General features: G+C 40.5%; 1 protein-coding gene across 2 annotated transcripts in view; it reads right to left on the minus strand.

Annotated features, from left to right (window-relative positions):
• Window positions 1-20526, minus strand: part of MB21D2 (Mab-21 domain containing 2) — a 116963-nt gene that overhangs the window by 49062 nt on the left and 47375 nt on the right. Inside the window, exon 1 of one of the 2 annotated variants that reach the window (XM_072142593.1) lies at window positions 12688-13126. The exons of the other annotated variant lie outside the window; for it this stretch is intronic. Within the exon in view, the coding sequence (XP_071998694.1) occupies window positions 12688-12892 (205 nt within the window). The 5' untranslated portion in view covers window positions 12893-13126. Of the gene's footprint in view, window positions 1-12687; window positions 13127-20526 lie in introns of those variants that run through there. 2 annotated transcript variants of the gene reach the window in all.

Genomic DNA, 20526 nt, shown 5'->3' on the forward strand with positions numbered 1-20526 from the left:
GTGGTTATTCTTTGTCTAATGAAAAGTTGAAACACCCTTTAGCAGGGACGGGTCATTTTACAGTTATTTAATGGGTCAATAACCCAGCCGTGTATCAGCACAAGGCTTTCTGACTGAACCCATCACTGGGCATCATGTGAGACAAGAAAATAACAAGCCTTAGTTCCACGGGGCACACATATTCATCCGTTTTGTGGCCTGAACAAATATTCAATTTATCAAATTGCAAGGAACTAATGATATGGCAGGAGCATGACAAGACTAATGCATTCATGAAGCTTGAATTATGACCAGAATGTGTTCTAGTGAACAGATAGGCTGCATTATCATGAACAATACTTCAAATCTCAATAGACGCTTGTATCTGACAGGTCATAATAAACTATTTCTGCCAATTTTACATTAAGGAGACTGGGGAAAAGCAAGCTATTGTTTCAGAGGTCTCAGGGAAGAAAAGACAGTTCACTATACACTGTAAAAGCTAGAGAATCGTTCACAAATGAGAAGATGCATGGAAAAGACGTCAGAAAATGGCAAAGATTAAAAATCTGAGGCAACACAATAGCCTGGCTTCGAGCTATAAAAATAGGCCAAAAAATTACTACAGGTGCCTCCTTTTACCAAAATGCCTCATTTTTTTATAGCAAGGGACTGGTGTAGAGTAAAAAGAGAGGTTCTACTTATTAAACAGTCATACTAATAAAAAATGAATTATAGAACACACAAACATATTACAAAATCACTACACAAGTCACAGGGTACTTGAACCAAAAGGATCAGATATTACATAATTTAAACTTTATTTCCTATTAAAACATGGGGGATGATGAGGGCTGGTCTCAAAAGAGCTTGTCATGTACAGTTGTCCAGGTATCTTTTATGTTGAAGGGGAAATAAATCAAAGTTGTACACATAAAAGTGCATAGAAACTACAAGTTGAAGGACATGAGCAGTTCAAATGATTTTTAGAATGATTGGAGGTAGTGCAATCCAGAGAACTAATACAGCACAAGAAAAGTCTCAGAGGTTTTTCTTTTATTATTGTGGAGCGTTTTCTATGACACCCTGTCAGAATGTAGAGCCCAGGCTTTGTGGTAGGCATCTATGTGGGAGAAGATTTAAAGTGTACATACATATGTACATGTCATCTATAACAGTAAATACAGTGTTATAGACTGCTGAAATATAATGCTAGGACTGTAAACAATTGTAAAAGCACAAATACTGACTACATATTAATTTAAAAAACACTTTCCTTCCAGTCTTTTGTCAAAAATATTTGAGTTACGTATCTCGAAACCAATGATTGTATGTGATGCCTTGGCAATGTAAACACATGTACTATAGGTTGTTGCTGTGATTTTTAGAAGACGGAATTAATAGCACATACACAGAAATCATGTAGGCCATGTGTAGAGGAAGCCCTGTTCCAGTGCCAAATCCCAGAGCCAAGAGCTGCCCAGCTGGCATCGTCTGAAGTCCTCATCTGTCACAAAGCAGTCAGTGATGCTGAATATTAACTGGGCTATAACATACAGAGCTAACCTGTCACCAGCATGTACCTGTATGGATTGCTCTTTTATGGTAGACTTACAAGCTGTGCAGTTATGGGTTTTAAAGTGGGTCAAATGTACTGCCATTTTCTTTGAACCAGAGCCAGCTTTCACATGAGGCTAACAGCAGGGAGTGTCTGGAAGAGGCTCACATGGCCATGATGTTACTCATGCCAAGAATGAACAAATGGATGGTATGCTAAAAGGCTGCGGAGACAGTTATGTCTAAAAGTTCTAGATCACAAAAATACTTGAGCACAAAGCTTCTCTGGCGCTTAAAATATGCAGTACACATACACTAAGGATCTTTTTCCTACATCTCGAATCTCCAAGGAGCCTAAGATATGCCGTATGCAAACAAACGAAGATTTCAAAACCTTCTTTCTAGTGAAAGTAGAAGAATAAGTAGAAACCATGGGAGATAGATGACCGTCACATGGCAGCTATAGACTTAATAGCGTCACATGAAACATTTCTTCTGACATGAAAGCAGGGACAACATTTAATTTATCATTTTCTCTTTGAAGAGACATCAGCTTTTACCCCACTAAACTACCAGCCCCTCATGAAGTATATTTCTGTCTGTTATGTGTAATCTTGCCCGTTCACCTATAAATAATCTCCTCCAAATTAATGTAAATCAGGCATAAAACTTTTTTCTTTTGCCAGAGAAGAGTCAGGCTCAGAGGCTGGAGGGGGAGCATCACTTTGGGCAACTATATCATGGATTCTGTAGCAGATAGAACTATGGTTACTCGTATTAGATTAAAGATGATCATTTTATTTTTAATAAGCAGTAAAATTGCATAAACATTTACCAAAATATAATACAAATATGAATAGTGTCATTCCATCACCATTTCCCAGTTTCAGAGACAGAGGGTGGATTTTCTTTTGCAAAGCATCTTCTGCAGAACCTTCTTCATTCTGTCTTCAGCTGACGAGACGCACTTTAAAGGACATCTATCCCCAGATCAAGGATTGTAAACCAACCACACCGATATACTGGTACGTGCCCCATCTGGTAGGTTCTGCTCTACATTTAGCTTCTTATGCCCTGGTTTTTACAAAAAAAAGCCTTTCAAAATTATGCAAATGAGCCCAACATGCTCCAGGCTCCATTTAAAAGGCTCAATGCGCTTCATTGAACAGGGCAGAAAAGGTGCGCATGCACAGTTTGCTGTGGGGCTCATCGAGACACCAAGCAGCGAACTGCGCAGACGCCAGGGTGTATGGCTCACCACGCAGGCATGAGGTTTCCTGTGCAGTGAGCTGACGTTACAGAGGGAGGGATGAGAACACGGAGGATGTGGGAGGGGAAATAATTGAATTATCAGCGGAGGCCGAGCGGAGACTTATGTAAATGAGCAAGGAAGCATTACAATTTGAAAAGAGGCATCACCCGAGAATTGGCCAGGACTTGTTGGCAGGGAGCCAGGTAATCTAATTCTGGGGATATTACATGAACGGAGGGGAGCACAGATTCTAACTGCTATCTAATGTTCTCTGCTGTGCTGGGTTCAGTGACAGGTTCCCTTTAAAAAGGACAACTTTAACATCTAGCCTAGCAGTTATATCATATTGTTTTGCTCAATCCCTGCTACATATAACTTTTGACACTGTGGTGGTGCTGGATAATCCAGATTTTAGAGATCGTTGGGGGGGGGGGGGGGGATCTAGTGGATAGCTGAAAATAATCTAGCACCTTTTCCTAGTTGTAGAAAAAGCTGTGATCATGTATTTTTGTAAAGTGACAAATTCACGTTCACAGTTCAGCATTATTATGCTTGGGCTGCTAAACCTGGCAGACACATGAAGAGAGTTTGCTGGAACATACTTGCTTGTTACATCTGGCCCTAGACATTATGTCCCATATGGAACGTGGTATTGAGGGCAAACAATCCCTAGAAACAATATGGCTAGCAGAACACAATATTCTTTTCTGAATCATCCACATCATAATTTGTGTGGGGTAGCCGAGTAACTATGATGTTGTTATGACCTACGATAGTGATGGCAAACCTTTTGGAGATGGAGTGCCCAAACTCAAACCAAAACCCACTTATATGTTGCAAAGTGCCAAAATGACAATTTAAGTAGTAAACCAATGTAATAGAAAGATGATAGAGAAATTTGGATTGTGGCTTCCCTCCAGAGCCCCCTGAAGAGGAAGAATTGGGGTTCCCAGAGAAGGAGCTAAAACAATAATGTATCTCTATCCAAGCCTTCTCATTCCTCCTGTAGCCCTGGCAGCCAAGGAGGTCGCTTTAAAATGGCGCTGAGCATGGCAAGTCCTGGGCTGTATTGGACCGCAGGAGGAAGCCTCGAGTCCTGTCTGGCAAACTCTGTGCTGCGGTGAAAGTCTGCTGTGTGCCCACAGAAAGATCTCCAAGTGCCACAGGTTCACCACCACTGATCTATGAAGATCTTTAGCGAATCATCACTGAAAAAATCTTTAATATACAATTGGAAGATTCCATAAACAATTGGATTCATTTTCATTACTATACTATATTGTATGAAGGTTAGGCCGGTTGAGCACGGTAGCTTTCCAACCAAGATACACGTTTCACATTTTGACCACATTTCCCAAACTAACCCCAGCCATGGGAACAAAATTCACTGTGCTATAGAGTTATGATGCTGTGAACACTGAAGAGCTGGCTCCATCAAACCTGGGAGGTTATTCCACATCTCAGTGCACAGTATGATATGGAAGCACCATGACGCAGCGAGTTTGTTTTACATGGCTGTTGTGGGTCCAGGAAATGTGACCCAATGAGTCAATTTACCATTTCCCATGGTTGCCTATATTGTACTTACCCTGGTAAACTTTAACCTTTTGCCCGGAGGATTCAATGGCCACATGACTCGGTGGCATCCATTTTTGGGACGTCCTGTGACATGCTATGGACTTTTAGAATCAAGAGGCTGTGTGTTCATTTTTGAACGCCCTCTAACCAGCGACATGGGATCGGTGACAGAGGGGCGTGTATTCAGTAATGCCAGATCCGCCTGAAGCCAGCAGAGCAAGGGTCGTTGCAGGGAGCCCCGAAAGCATCTGCTGGTGGGTCACATGATCCAGGGTAGGTATAATATGGGTTACCATATTGGGTTACTGTACTTACCCTAATAAACTTTCTTATATGTGTTTAATCGCTTTAATAAATGTAGTTAAAAAAAAAAGTCAGAGACATGACTAACAGAATAAAAACAAATATCTAAAACTGGGATTAAATCCCACAAATGACTTATATAATGTATAAAACACAAATCTAATAGCGTCCAATATTGGATTATTTGCCACAGTAAAGTCTGCTTTAGAAAAACCATCAATCTGTAAAGCCTTGAAGTCATACTGAGGACCGCCTGTGCTGTCTAGCAACGTACTGGGTGATGGGTTTATTTTAATAAAGAATGAAAAATACAGAGGAGGCTCATGTATCATGGGGATAATGTGAGTGTTTCATAGCCATGGATACTGCCCCCAGCTGACTGCAAATGACAGCAAGCGCCTAATACAATCATACATCTTTCACACCGCAGCATTAGAAATTTCATTCAATTCAGCCCGAAAACAGAAATTGGATTGGAAAATAGGACAGTGACACAAATGAAAATAATATTCATGATGATCATAAATGGCTCATTAAGCCAAAACAGCTTTGTACTGGTCTGATGAATACGTCATTTATGCTAATTTATATCACTATGGTTGTTCTGACATTTAAAGAGACAGACTTTTCTCACAGAACCACATCCAACAAAACAATGTCCTCTTTCATAGACCAGACTACGAGTGAATAGCACAGCATCAATGAGGATACAATAACGTACGACTATATCTAGATAGATTTTATATCAACCTCCCCCATTACATCTGATACACAAGAACCCAACCCCTGCCTCTTCGCTAAAAGGTCACTTCTCCTGGGATCAACACACTGGAGATGTACAGGTTAATTCATTACACTGTGCAAAATGTATTTATAAGACTGAGAAAAAGACAGGAAAATTCAATATATATCTATACACACAAGATTAAATTTAGAGAACAACACACAATTCCTTAAATGTCAAGGACATTGTGTAGCCCTATGTGAATATATTCTAGCACGAGGAAAACAGCAGTATTGTAGGCTTCTTTCTTAAATTGTATATATTCTAAACCACAAAATAAAAATGTAAATTAGATAATTGTAATAAAACACTGATCAAAATTAGAGAACACTTTCATATACCTTCCAGTGGTGCAGATAATAATTTCCCCTTAATTTTACTGGCCGCCTAACTATCCAGTTTTCACTGACTTTGCAGAAATACTGTGCTGTTCCTAAGTGACGGAAACCCTCCGGCAGCAGGTTGTCCAGATGAAGGTCAAAGGGGTGACCCTATGAGCTATAGCAAGAGCTGTTGGTGGTCTGTAATTTCTACAATATTGGATTTGCCTCCAAAACGGCTTGTCACCCTAAAAAGACAAATGCAAGAGAGGACTGGATAATATGCAGATAATCTCCATGGGTAATTGTTTCAACACTGCAACTGGAGTTGCTCACCAGTTCAGCAAGGTAAGGATATGTCTCATCATGAAATGGCTAGCCCAGAATCCTGATCTAAACCCATTAAAAAACCTCTGGAAAATCCTTGGCCAAGAAACCCACAATTGTGGGAGAAACTGTTGTAAATGGAATAATAATCTCTATGCCAGGCAGATTGTAAGGCATTGTGATTATTTGAGGGCTTCTACTCAAGTTTTCTGGTGTAGAAGGCTTGACAAATGTCCCCCAAAGCCTTTTAATGGAGTTAAATAAGAACTCAGATACCTCTTATGAAAGGATCAGCACAAATCCTCTACTATATCAGTGTGCTGAATAATGGCATATGCTGAAATGATAACTTGATCGCTTTTAAGAAGAAGTTTCTTGGTATATCATAAATGTAGTTCTGTTTGAAAGTGTTTATAAGTGCAAGTATAAAACGATAGTTAATTTTCAAGGGAATGATACACGATAATCAAACATTTATTTTGCTTTTGTCGATTGTGTGAATCATTTGACAATATAATGTAGCCAAACAAACAAGATTCCTAGGACACACATTACAGAGTCACTTTGGGTTATCTGCAGTAGAATGGTTGGTCACTAATCTGCAGTGATTTACACAATTTATACAAATCTCAACCACATGGGGGAAAAAATATAATGATTTCTAACGCAGATTTGGAACCTATTGCATTTCAGTTACTGATATGGATTCTACTGACAAAGTCTCATTGGAGCCATTAAACACACAAGAGATCTGGAACCCTCTGGATGCACCCCAGCCTACACCCCTGTGGATTTAGCTCAATAATTCTACACTTTGCCTGGATACGGCATAATGAGGCCTCCCTGGCTTTGTTTCTGTTACTAGGCATTTAGAATTTACCAATCATAAGACCAGATTCGTGTTATAACAGACATCTGCAAACTGGATTATCAGGACAAGTCACAACCTATACACAGAATTATTTAGTTGATTTTAGCATCCGAAGAAAAGAAAACATTGAGACTTTTCTAACCTCTTTGTAACTAATGTATAGTTTTAGACATGAAGTAATACAGAATATGGCCCCTGCTCAGGCTGTGGAAAAAAAGTCCTTTCATCAAAGAGAAATATATTATAAGGAGTTACAGGTCTTATGGTACCGGCTCTGCAGACAGGTCCTAGCATTAAAATTCCCATTCATGCAATGACTCCCCTACAATGCACCGCTCCTGGTACTTGCGAGCAGCACACGGGTCCACAAACAGAGTACATTTGTGTGCAACCGGCCCAACATTGTTAGAAATATGTAGGGGAAACACTTTTGAATGAACATGTCAGTTCTCCTTAATCGGGTATTCCGGGAGTATGAACGTCTGATACAAAAACTCATGATGATATAAATAAATGAATATAACAAAACTTAATGGCATGAGTCGCAAAATGGAGCTTAAATAGTTTTATGATTCACAAAATTTTATGGCCTCTCTAAAGTATACAGAGTTATTACCAGGATGGCCGACACTGGAAACTACAAGTCCCATGATCCTTTAGTTGTCAGTAACTCCCGCTCCCTCTTATGCTCTGCTCCCAGTGATGATGTAACCAACTGTCCTGCTCTGTTACCATAGTAATGATGCGTAACCGCCATTACTGCACATTACCTCATTGAGATGGTGTCTCACCACAGCACTGGCCATACTGGACGCACTGCACCCAACCAACTACAGCCAAACATAATGATGATCACCTGATCTGCCCAGGCAGGTGCAGGACATGTAATGTGGACATGTGACCAGTGACCAGCGACCATCTTTTGTCCTGTGTCTGCTCCACGCAGAGGAAATCAACAGACTAATGAAAGGGCCAGCAGCATTTTAACTGTTCATTACAGTCTATGTCCACAGCATTTTTCTGCTAAGGGGAGCAAAATTTTAAATAACGACTCATTACATAGTAGCTTATATTTTAAGGACCCATTTGTATATAAATTATACCGATTCCTGGAATACCCCTTTAAAGGGATGTTTGGTCTTTGAAACAATGATGAAGAACATTACCTAGGGACTTAAACGAAAAATATGAAATAAAGAAAAAATGGCTTCTGTATTCCATAAAACAGCTCCACACCTGACCAGCTCAGCTCTTTAGAAATGTTTGAAAATATGCACTACCCATGGTCAGGAGTGGAGCGGTTTTTGGAATAAAGCAGCCATGTTTTAAAACCACAGAAAACCTCTAAGGTTTTATTTCCCTCCAATATTCCTCCTGAAAATGTGTTAGTAAGCTGACAACGATGCTCTACCATTCCATTTGTCTACAGTACTAGTTGGTTAGGTTCAGAATGTGTACGGAAAAGCTTTAAAGGCTATGGTTCTGCAAATGATTTATTGCAATTATTTTCTGGGGAACGCGAACATGCTAGAAGTGGTGGTAAGTCCTTAAAGGTACCTCAGGATTTCAAAAACGAAATGAATAAAAATAAATCAGAACTCATCTACCGTATATATACTCGAGTATTAGCCGACCCAAGTATAAGCCGAGGACCCTAATTTTACCACAAAAACCTGGTAAAGCATATTTTTTTTTTTACTCGAGTATAAGCCGGGCACAATTTTTTGTGCTGAAAAACTAGGCTTATACTCCAGTATATATGGTAGTTAACTCCCATCCACTAATATATGAGGTGATGCTGCGCTGTACATACATAACTGACATGGCCTCCAGGACTTTGCAGCAGGAGTCACAGTGGGAAAAGGTAACTACGACTAGAAGGGACTATGGTAGTGGGGGCAAAACTACCAGTTGATTACTAGTTTTTTGCTCCAATTCCTTTAAGATTTCCCAGTGATACAAATACATGACTTATATTATAAATTAGAACAGTATTTATCCAATTATTTAAAGAAAATGCTCATAAATCCATATTTTTTTTCCAAAATAGGAACATATATCTCAGTCCTGTGAGATGAGACAACTGTGATTCCCACGGAAGGGCAAGTTCAGGCGTTGATGACTTGTAACAGAACAGAAGGTTAAGAGATCTTTCAAATCACATCCGCACCAACCCTGCCACATCCTATGAGAGAGATGACAGACACTTCTAATTGTGTTGACAGTCAATTACTGAGCCGGATACCCATGCACTTTGCCTGGATGGCCCATTTTTAGAAAACCATGACATTGAAACATACAGTTAAGTTTCTGCTGTATGTGAAACGTTTCATTTATACAAGGCAGTATTACAAATGATATGCAGATGGAAGATACAGGGGACATCTTCATTCAGGTTCATGGGATACCATAAAGATTGTGGAAGACATTACAGAGTGACTCCTGTCACTCTACCACAGTTCTCTCTTTCCCTAATGCAAGCGAATGGAGTCACATTGCAAAAGTGCAGAGAGTATAGCTTCTAGTCACAAACATTTTATTTCATCATAGCTCACACTCACAACGCAACTCCACTAACCTACACAAAAAGTGAAGGAGACGCAGTGTGACAGCATCACCTTTGGTTGCGTGACAGGAGCTGTGGCTAAAGCCGCCATCTAGCCCCAGGTTAAAGTCAGGAGAAATTATTCTTCAATCCCAGCAACAACCAGGAAAACACAACTATCATTAAAAGGGAAAGTGTAAGCTGCGTATAGACATTTTCAAGTAAGTTATTGTGTTAGAAATTAAGGCTACAGTGGATTACACCTGCCTGTACAATAGAGTGGAAGCAAGCCTAGCGTGAAAGCACTTTTTTTTTTTTTTTTTGGACAATACTTTAAGGGTACGTTCAGACAAATAATTGAAAGGTGCTATTCCTCCTACTTTTACTCCACTTCTAGTTTGGGCATCAAAAACTGCATCTGAAAAACTGAATGTGTGATTGCACCCCAGGGGGGTATTCCTATGTGGGCATTTAAATAAGATTAAATTACATACATTAAAAAAACCTGTTTGAAGATAATTTCCTATGTGCCCATGTTCTCCCTTAGATAGCTGTCCTTGGATACAACCACCCCAGCACCTTGACAGTGGTGGTCAGACCGTGCACTATTGCACCTAGATTCAGTGTTCATCTAGGGAAGGCTGTGGGACATTTCATATGCAAAAAATATTATTTGTGTATTCACTCCAGCAGAGGTGGTTGTATCCAAGGACAACATTGCTACATGGGAAATTATGTTCACACAGTTCTTTAATAACATGCAATTATAGAAATGTATGTATATGACAGATGAATTCAATTAAATGTCAATGCCCAAATGAGAATACCCAAATGGGTGGCCACATACCATACTATGGTATCTCAAATATAAAGTTATGTTTTAGTGTCCTGTTATGGGCATCTAATGACTGGATATTGCAGTCTTTTTGTCTAGAATTATGAAAACCCTGATGAACAATGGTCCATTTTATTGTTGTGTTTTTGTGTAAAATAGTTCCCTCTCTATGTCCCCTTATTCCTGTTAAAGTGGTGTCATCGTGTTCAATCACACATGACCACTGATGCTAAGGATTGTCTCACTGTACACGCACAGTCAATGAGTTGTCACCACTTCTAGTTTACCAGGGGTAGAAGCAGTGGGTTCGGAGTACTGGTGCTGGATTCAAGTATGTGAGGTACGTGTTCTCTTTTGCTAATAAAAAAAAGCTTTGGCTTTTTTTTTTTTACACATTGGAAAACCCCATTGAATGATGAATCAGTTATTATGAACCCATAAATTTACTTATAAACCTATTTATACAAAGTATGGTAATTGGTTGTGTTCTTGTATCGTATAATAAAGTACAAGGTGGTGGTGGGCTTAAATCAGTCTATAAATACATAACCTACAAATCAACAGGATCACTGCAAAATTCACAGTAAATCCTAAAAAAAAATGGTAAAACCTCTCTGAGGCGGCCACACTAAATTATATAGGAAAACGGTTCATTTGGCGGGTGGTCTTCTCTAAGTGATAGGGAATAGAGAGGTGGTCTTCTCTAAGTGATAGGGAATAGAGAGGTGGTCTTCTCTAAGTCATAGGGAATAGATAGGTGGTCTTCTCTAAGTCATAGGGAATAGAGAGGTGGTCTTCTCTAAGTCATAGGGAATAGAGAGGTGGTCTTCTCTAAGTCATAGGGAATAGAGAGGTGGTCTTCTCTAAGTGACAGGGAATACAGAGGTGGTCTTCTCTAAGTGACAGGGAATACAGAGGTGGTCTTCTCTAAGTGACAGGGAACACAGAGGTGGTCTTCTCTAAGTGACAGGGAACACAGAGGTGGTCTTCTCTAAGTGACAGGGAACACAGAGGTGGTCTTCTCTAAGTGACAGGGAACACAGAGGTGGTCTTCTCTAAGTGACAGGGAACACAGAGGTGGTCTTCTCTAAGTGACAGGGAACACAGAGGTGGTCTTCTCTAAGTGACAGGGAACACAGAGGTGGTCTTCTCTAAGTGATAGGGAACACAGAGGTGGTCTTCTCTAAGTGATAGGGAACACAGAGGTGGTCTTCTCTAAGTGATAGGGAACACAGAGGTGGTCTTCTCTAAGTGATAGGGAACACAGAGGTGGTCTTCTCTAAGTGATAGGGAACACAGAGGTGGTCTTCTCTAAGTGATAGGGAACACAGAGGTGGTCTTCTCTAAGTGATAGGGAACACAGAGGTGGTCTTCTCTAAGTGATAGGGAACACAGAGGTGGTCTTCTCTAAGTGATAGGGAACACAGAGGTGGTCTTCTCTAAGTGATAGGGAACACAGAGGTGGTCTTCTCTAAGTGATAGGGAATACAGAGGTGGTCTTCTCTAAGTGATAGGGAATACAGAGGTGGTCTTCTCTAAGTGATAGGGATTACAGAGGTGGTCTTCTCTAAGTCATAGGGAATAGAGAGGTGGTCTTCTCTAAGTGATAGGGAATACAGAGGTGGTCTTCTCTAAGTGATAGGGATTACAGAGGTGGTCTTCTCTAAGTGATAGGGAATACAGAGGTGGTCTTCTCTAAGTGATAGGGAATACAGAGGTGGTCTTCTCTAAGTGATAGGGATTACAGAGGTGGTCTTCTCTAAGTGACAGGGAATACAGAGGTGGTCTTCTCTAAGTGATAGGGATTACAGAGGTGGTCTTCTCTAAGTGATAGGGAATACAGAGGTGGTCTTCTCTAAGTGATAGGGATTACAGAGGTGGTCTTCTCGCAGAAGTAGCTGTAATGACAGCACAAATCTGGATAATGAATGTAACAAGTTCTGGGGAGACAGGTGTATGGGAAGCAGTACACACCAGCAGATAATATCCGGTGTCATTACGCTGTAATCTCCCAGCCCATTAGATCATTGTGTACGTCCACCACACCTTCCCCGCAGGTACGTACATTCCCAGGAAGGTGTGCACATCCCTCAGGTGTGAAATGTGGGGGAAATGATTCATTTCTTAGTGTGAGGTCGGAGTTAATAATAAATAAGGACACATTCATTCATGGTGGAATATAAGGACTGCCTGTATGGTGATCAGTCACGTTATAGGGTATCATTGCTGGGATGGATGTACATGTAGTAATGGGGGGCACATTGTTACTGCCACAGTGATCATGTATGTGCAGTGTAGGGGGAGGCATGCACCTGTGTACCCCGGGTGCAGGTTACCTAGCATGGAGAAGATGAAGTCCTTGGCTGTGTGGATCTCCAGGGCTCTCTGGTCGTCATATTCCCGCTGGTCATGTTTGCTGAATTCCAGGATGAGTTTATTCAGTTCTTCTATCCGGGCTCCAGACCTGAAATCCAGCTCGGGGGAGGCGGGTTTGCTGCCTCCCACTACAGTGCCGGGCTTGGTGGGGATGGGAGCCGCCATCTTCACTCGCACAGGCAGCGGCAGTAGTGGCAGGGCTAGACGAGAGCTGCCTCCTTCCTTCCCCTCCCCGGGCTGCTGGGAGATGGCTACCAGGAGGGAGTCAGTATGGATGTGAGAGGCCGGCCTCAGCTCTGCACACACTCAGCTGCTGTGAGCTCATGGCACAAGCAGCCTAACCCCTCCTCTGCAGCTCCTCTCCTCCCTGCCATCCACTCCGACACACAACTTCCTATTCTGCAGTCACACTATATGGATTGTATATAGAAAACTTATGTGAATATTAGGAACGAAAAAGTTGCACTAACCTAAAACAGAAATAACTGGCAGGAAATGGGCATAAAAGTGGGTACTAAAAAGTGTGACTCCAATGCCATACGAGTCATACCCACAGGGTAGCAGCTAACTTGCTGGTCGGTGGGGGTCTCACTGATGGAACCCCCACAAATCACGAGAACGATGGTCCGTTGTACCCCGATATTCATCTCTATGGCACTAACAAAGATTGCCCAGTACAGCGCACCACTAACTCCATCAGGCCATAGAGAAGAATGGGGCAGCCGGGGCAACTCGGGTTATGACGGGGTACACAGGATCCCCATCAGTGAGATCCCCACTTATCAGCAATTAGCCCTTATTCTGTGGATAAGGACTAACTGGACTTAGCTGGAGAAACCCTAAAAAGGAAATCTATCATCGAAATCAAGCATGATAAACCAGGGGCATTTAGATCCTGGAACTGAGCACTAGGGAGTGTGAGACACTCTGCAAAGCCAGATCACAGAGGGACTGGGGTAGCCCTTCAGGCTCACTAGTATAATTGATTTTAGAAGGATGGAGACCATGGATAAGGAATATAAGAAGATTACCACAGTCACAGTACCTGTATCTATAAATATGCATCCCTGATTTATCATGCTTTACTTTGATGGTAACTGTCCTTTAAAGGGTTAAATACGGTGGTTAAAGGAAATCTACCATTTGTTTTTATGCATTATGAACCAAACATACCTTGAGAATGCTGTAGCTACACTGAGGCAGAATCATATCTTATTTAATCCCCAAGTTGAGTGGTTTTTAAAAAATTCAGGACCTTGGAAAAGCTGAGTTTCTACATAAACACATCAAACACAGAGCTTCCTGAACTGTCCAGACAGGACTAATCAACCTGAACTGGATGACCCATACACAGCAGCCAGGACATGGTGCAGTGATTGATTGCTTCTGGCTGTCACAGACAACAGAGTGATGACATTTTCTCCGCTTATGCTGGTAAGGACAAGGCTGGAGCAGTGCATAATTAGGGTAAGAGGAGAAGCACCGGTGCCAGCTAAAGGGGTGACAGAGCCTCATTATCATAATTTTATAATAGTTTTTTCAGCAAAACCTCTCGTCTCAGGGATTAAACAAGATATGTTTTTGCTACAGCATTCTCAAGGTTCTTCATAATGCATAAAAACGCATAATGCATAAAAATGGTAGATTTCCTTTAAATAAAGTTACACCATTGATATTATTTTATAGTTCAACAATTTTATTAAGTGATGCACATTTGCTAGACAATATACAAGGCGTTATGAGTTTTGACAAATAGCCAGATAAAAGTATATACAATCATAACAATAAGAAGAGAAAGTAATCCTGAAATATATTGTAAAAACAATGGCCTAGAATGATATTTTATTGCGAACCGGGTCTAAAGTTGTTCTGGGCATAAATACTGGCATCAAAGTGGCCAGACAATCAGTTTTTACTGTTTGGAATAGGTAACAGATCTCACACAGAGGGTAATGCCCCACAACTTACTCAGTTAAGATCAGCCTTGCCTGCAGTGTTACTGACCATAAAAGCTGTCATCAAGGCGGGTACATAGCCACTTTGAACTGATTTATATAGGTAATTGTTGTTTTTTAAAGTGGTTCAATCACTTTGGACCACTGATCTCATTCTGACAACACACAGAGGGTGATGATTCTCATGAAATTACATTGGGGCAGATTTATCAAGTGTCTGAAAGTCAGAATATTTCTAGTTGCTATGGCAACCAATCACAGCTCCAGTTTCATTTTACCAGTGCTCATGAATATTTTAAAGGGGAGCTGTGATTGGTTGCCATGGGCAACTAGAAATATTCTGACTTTCAGACACTTGATAAATCTGCCCCATTGAGTTTAGTTTGAAGCAAACAGGCTCAGGGCATAAAAATGTAATTGCCTTGTACAGATTCTTTTTACTGTGGTCAGTCATGATTACAATGTCCTGTAGTTCCGGCTAAGCAAGGAATCCTTGCATAATGTATTCTTTAACCTTAAGCCTTATTCAGAAGTCACTATTTTGCATCAGTTATTGTGTGCCAAAACCAGGGTCGGCACAGCAGTGCAGGGACAGTACAGTGTCAGGGGTGCAGTTCGGACAGCATATAGAGACTCCTTGAATCATATTACAGTAAGATACAAGGACTCCCACCAGTGCTCTGTGCTTGGTCAAACCAGTATAAAGTTGAATTGCTGATTTTGTTTTACCTCCTTTCTTATATTCTCAAGTTTTGGAACCCACTATATACAATATATAGTATTGTGCTGTATCTAAGAGTTTTAGATTTTGGACATAATCTAAAGAAAATGAGTGTGGTTTTGTGGGAAGAGGGAGGGGTGCACCAAAATTATGCAAGGTTTATCATTCTGTAAGTTTACATTCAGAATAAGACTGCATTCACATTCTCCTGGCATACACACTGAGCATGTCCATAGACATATACTGACATGTGGAGACATCATTTTTGTCTCTGTCTGCTAAGTATATGTTACTTCCAGCAGAAAAGACAGGATGTAAAAGCAAAGCTAACTGCGCTTTTTTAGACTGCTTCCTGATAGAAAAAGCTGTATATGCTCAGGGGAGGATCAGGATATACTGTATAGCATCCATCCCTGACCTCCACTGAGTGTACCCTGTGAGTGTTTCCTTGGTGATGTAATTGTCTGGTAGGAATCGTAAAAGCAGGAAGGGGGCAACCATGACTGGGCCGGAGCTGAAAGGGGACAACATCTCCAAGGTTGTCGATAGCGGGGTAGGGTCCATAAGGCGGCAAAGAGCATCAATTGTATATGTTTCTGTGTAGGCAAGTACTTGGTTTATTGTTCATTATGAAGGTCCTCCTAAACTCTGCATTAATTAGTGTTGTGCTGCATTTATTAAAAAGTATACATTAATTAATATGCCAAACACCTGAAATCTGCATTAATTACTGGGGGAGGTGGTTGCTGAACTCATGAGGGGGGCTCATGAAACGCAATCCTAAGTTTATCCCAACGCCCACTGGAATCATGTTACAACACTGCCATCATTATTAGCTTATTCATCATCATACAGTACTTATAACCAAGGTTAGTCAGTGATTCTAGGGATATATTATGTAGTCATTTATTACTTGCAAATTTACTTACCCTGCATATTGCTGTGCAAAGCTCATCACCTTTGGGGTTTTTGCATTACTGTTCCATTATAGGATCAGAAATTCAAAAATGTGTCTCCTGATAGTCCCCACTGGCGATCGATGGGGTATCCAGTATATATTCTATGTCATTTTGCATGCAGGGCTTTTATGTACCAAAAGGATAGATAACTTATATAAACTACAAATATTTCCATATTTTATATATATAATGTATATCTGATATTCTGTTTATCATCTAGCTATCATATCTATTTATTTCATATCTATCTTCGAATTGCCTATGTGGTAAATGCTGTTTTTCTGTAACATTAATATGATTCCTTTGTCCTGATGGATGTACTCTAGAAGGGGAATAATGAAGGTCTTATGTGACAGATCACATCACAATCAGTTTAATGATCATGACAATGTGACATGTGTGCAGTATAACTACCCTCTGCCTTACAGTACTGTCTATATGTCTTTCCTAAGAAGCGTGTCTCTGCTAATACTTATACAAAAATCTCCTTAAAAGCAATGATTATTATTTTATCATTTTAGCCAGTTATTTTGTGTTTTTCACACTGGTGAATATGGCAGAAGTGATTGCCTTCCTTTTTTCTACAGCTTACAGTACTTGTCAAGCTTTGCCATATCAACTGGAACAGAATGAAGAGTTATTTCATTATTGTTAAAATAACCATACACCTTCAATAGGTCTCATCGTTGATTTACAGTCATTCTTTTCGATCTTTATACATCTCAAACTCTTCCGCTTGAGGAAGGAGCTGTACTAGGATGGCTCCTAATTTGTTATTTTCTGCCATACTATTAGGTCATGATGTCTTTGGAGAGGACCTTAGGATCTAAGCCATATCCATGCTTGGCGAAGCTGCTGTCTTCCTATAAGAGGCAACAATTGCCTCCAAAAAACTGCCACCCATATAATGTTAATAAAAATGGTTCCAGTAGCAAGTATAGTTTTCTAGATCTCTGTTTTCTGTCATTCATAGCTTTTTTTTCCAGTGGGCACACAGTCTTAAAAAAACTATGTACGTAATATTCATCATATGTTATGCAGTTGATAACCCCCACTCCTACACACTATTATCTCTTCTTTCCGCTCATTTGTATACTTTATGACACCCCTCTCTCTTTCAACTCCTTTCTTTTCAATATATTTTAGTGATCTTTCACATTTTAACTTAACGCAAATGCAAGCAAATGTGTGCATGGAGTCACATACACATGTAGTAGTGGAGTCCAAGCAATCATGTTATGAAGCAAACATGACAACTAGTGGTACAAATCGGAGTACCAATTTTGGGTAAAGAAACAAACAAGGGTACACAACATTCTAAATTTGATGATCTATAGCCATATGATGATACGTGTGCGGCTTTTTTTTTATCTCTAAAAGAATGTTTTTCTATTTTACTTGTGGAAGCAGAGATCTTCCTACTAGCTCTAATACTGTCTCAGTCCCAACAGGAACTAATTTGTTACTTAATGTCTAAGACATAGGAGTGCCATCATGTGGTGAAGGTCTGGAAAGGCTTCTGCATCCCAGCTTCAACTCCTGGCCGCTGTGATTTGGTTTTATAAATCGGAAGGTTTCTAAAGCTGGAAAAAGAAAATGCTTTTTTTTTGTCTGGGGACGAAGACATGTGGTATGTATCACAAAACTCTTACAAAAGGAAACTATAGGACCAGTCCTGTGATCAGTTTCCCTTTAGTGTTTTGTACTATATGGTGGGAATTGTGACACAAGTGTAAACATGTTACAGTAGCATTACTTTAGTCAATTTAAAAACCATTTTAGAACTATTTTTATTTAAATAAACTTCACAAGCTTCAAAGTATTTTCAGTAGCATAAAGCTAAAATCCCTGGTATATGAAAAGCCACATTTTTCCAAAGCAAAGACGTAGATCATTTTATAAATGTAAAAGTTATTCCATAGGCAGAGATTCAGCCTTAACAAAATGCATGGACACTCTACAGGTCAGAATATAATTGAAATCTAATTTTACTTTGATGTTTGGTTGACCAAATCAGGGGCATAACTACAGGGGTAGCAGTCGTAGCACCTGCTACGGGTCTTCTGCAGTGTCAGGGGGGCCCAGGAAGTTGACCTAACACACTAAGGGTGCATTTAGGTGACCAGGTGCGACAGGGGAGGAAGGAAAAGGTAGAGGTGAAGAAATTAAGAGCGCTCACCCCTCCTCCCTCCATAGGAGATGAGCGGCAGTGACACACCATGTGAGTCAGGAGCCATAGAATCATGGTCCACATAACGGCCATTTAATAAGGAGCCCTAAAGAATGGAATATGTGCACCATTATATACATATTATGCTGTACGCTGCCGGCTGCAGGTGCTTGGAGAGGGATCAAGAGCTGAGCACTCTCCATAGCCAGGAAGTCTTTGCTGCATATTGCAGCAAACGCTTATGGGTAACACCCGCGATCGGTGCTAGCAACCCGTCCATTGCATGGGCGCCACTATCTTGGTGAAGAATGTCGCTCCCGTGAGTGATCGGGGATCGGTTTTTCACTGCATTTAACCCCGTAATGGGGTAAGTGCCCGAAGTGTAGTTATATATGTGATCAGTATATGCTGTATGTATGTGTGTTTGTATGATGTGTATACACACTGTAGTTGTATATTGGAAGCATAAACAGTATACTGTGTGTATAAGACTTGTATATACTGTATGTATGAGTGATTATAAATGTATACATCTGTGCCTAAATATGTGCGCATGAATGTATAATCTGAGGTACTGTATGTGTATGCATATAATTATATAAATGTATGTGTTTATATGAGTATATCTGTGGGCTTGCAACTCCCATATGTGAGTGTACATATATGTATTTATTTTATAAGGGAGAAGGGGGGGGGGGGCATTCAGAAGTCTGATATGGGGCCCTGCCTCTCATAGTTACACTGGACCTGGTAGTGGCAAATAACCTTGTAGTAGCAGCTCTCTTACCAGATTGTAAACTGACAGGCCATAATGTTCATACAACACTGAGAAGTGACTATGGGTAGTATTTATTCAAGATGCTGGACTGACCAGGCATAGAATAAATTGACACTCCTATATAATGAATACACTCACATATAATGAATTGACACTCCTGGTGCTGGCTTCTCTATGTGCTTCATGGTGCTGGTGCCCCATGCTGCCTGTGTGTGCATTCAACTGCTCAAGGATGCAGCCATGTGCATATCAGAACATGTCAGATTCATGTGGAGCTGATGTCTGTGTCTCACACATGTGTATTAGGAGGATGCAGCATGTCAGCAGATGCAGCACACACACTAACCATGTATTACTATACATTACACACAGACATGAGCAGGGGGAGGAGAGGGGAGGGGTAACAGGGGTGACATCACTGCCTCTGACCATGTGACCAACCTCATTTACATAATACGATACGATACAAATACGATTTTAGAATGAATTATGTATAAATTGACTAGATAAAGGCTGGGATAGATTTTTTTGTGAGCTGCTCCAACAAGTAATGGTGAAAGAATTAGTGACAGAAAACTGATGACAGGTGTCTTTTAACTGATATGGGGTATTTTTTACACTAGATATAAAATATGGGAAGTCTGCACTCATAAGGTAAAAATAAAATACCAAAATTTACTGAAAATACATGTAAAAAGGCAAGTGACATCACTCAAAGATAGAAAATTGGTAACGTGTTTCGGACACTGTATCGTACACCTTAATCATGCTAAGTATTGTCAAACCCCACACACATTTCATGGAAGAACGCCCCTAATTTTCTATCTTTGAGTAGTGTCACCTGCTGTTTAACATGTATCTTTAATACATTTTGATATTTTATTTTCTCTTTGCTAGTGTGGACTTCCCATATATTATATCTACTGTTAGAATACCCCATATCAGTTAAAGGGCATCTGTCATCAGGTTTCTGTAACTAATTCTGTCACCATTACTTGTTGGAGCAGCTCACAAGGATTCTATCCCAGCCATTAATCTCGGGGAGTGACGATGGGTCTGACAAAGGTACCACAGACCCACACTCTTGTGATCTGTGGGGATCTCATCAATGAGGCCCCCATGACCAGCTAGTTACACCCTATCCTGTGAATAGGGCCTAACTTGTTTGGTGGGAAGACCCCTTTAACCCCTTAATGACGTGTGCCAATGTTTGGAG

This window comes from Engystomops pustulosus, chromosome 3 (genome assembly GCF_040894005.1).
Source record: "Engystomops pustulosus chromosome 3, aEngPut4.maternal, whole genome shotgun sequence".
NCBI lineage: Eukaryota > Metazoa > Chordata > Amphibia > Anura > Leptodactylidae > Engystomops > Engystomops pustulosus.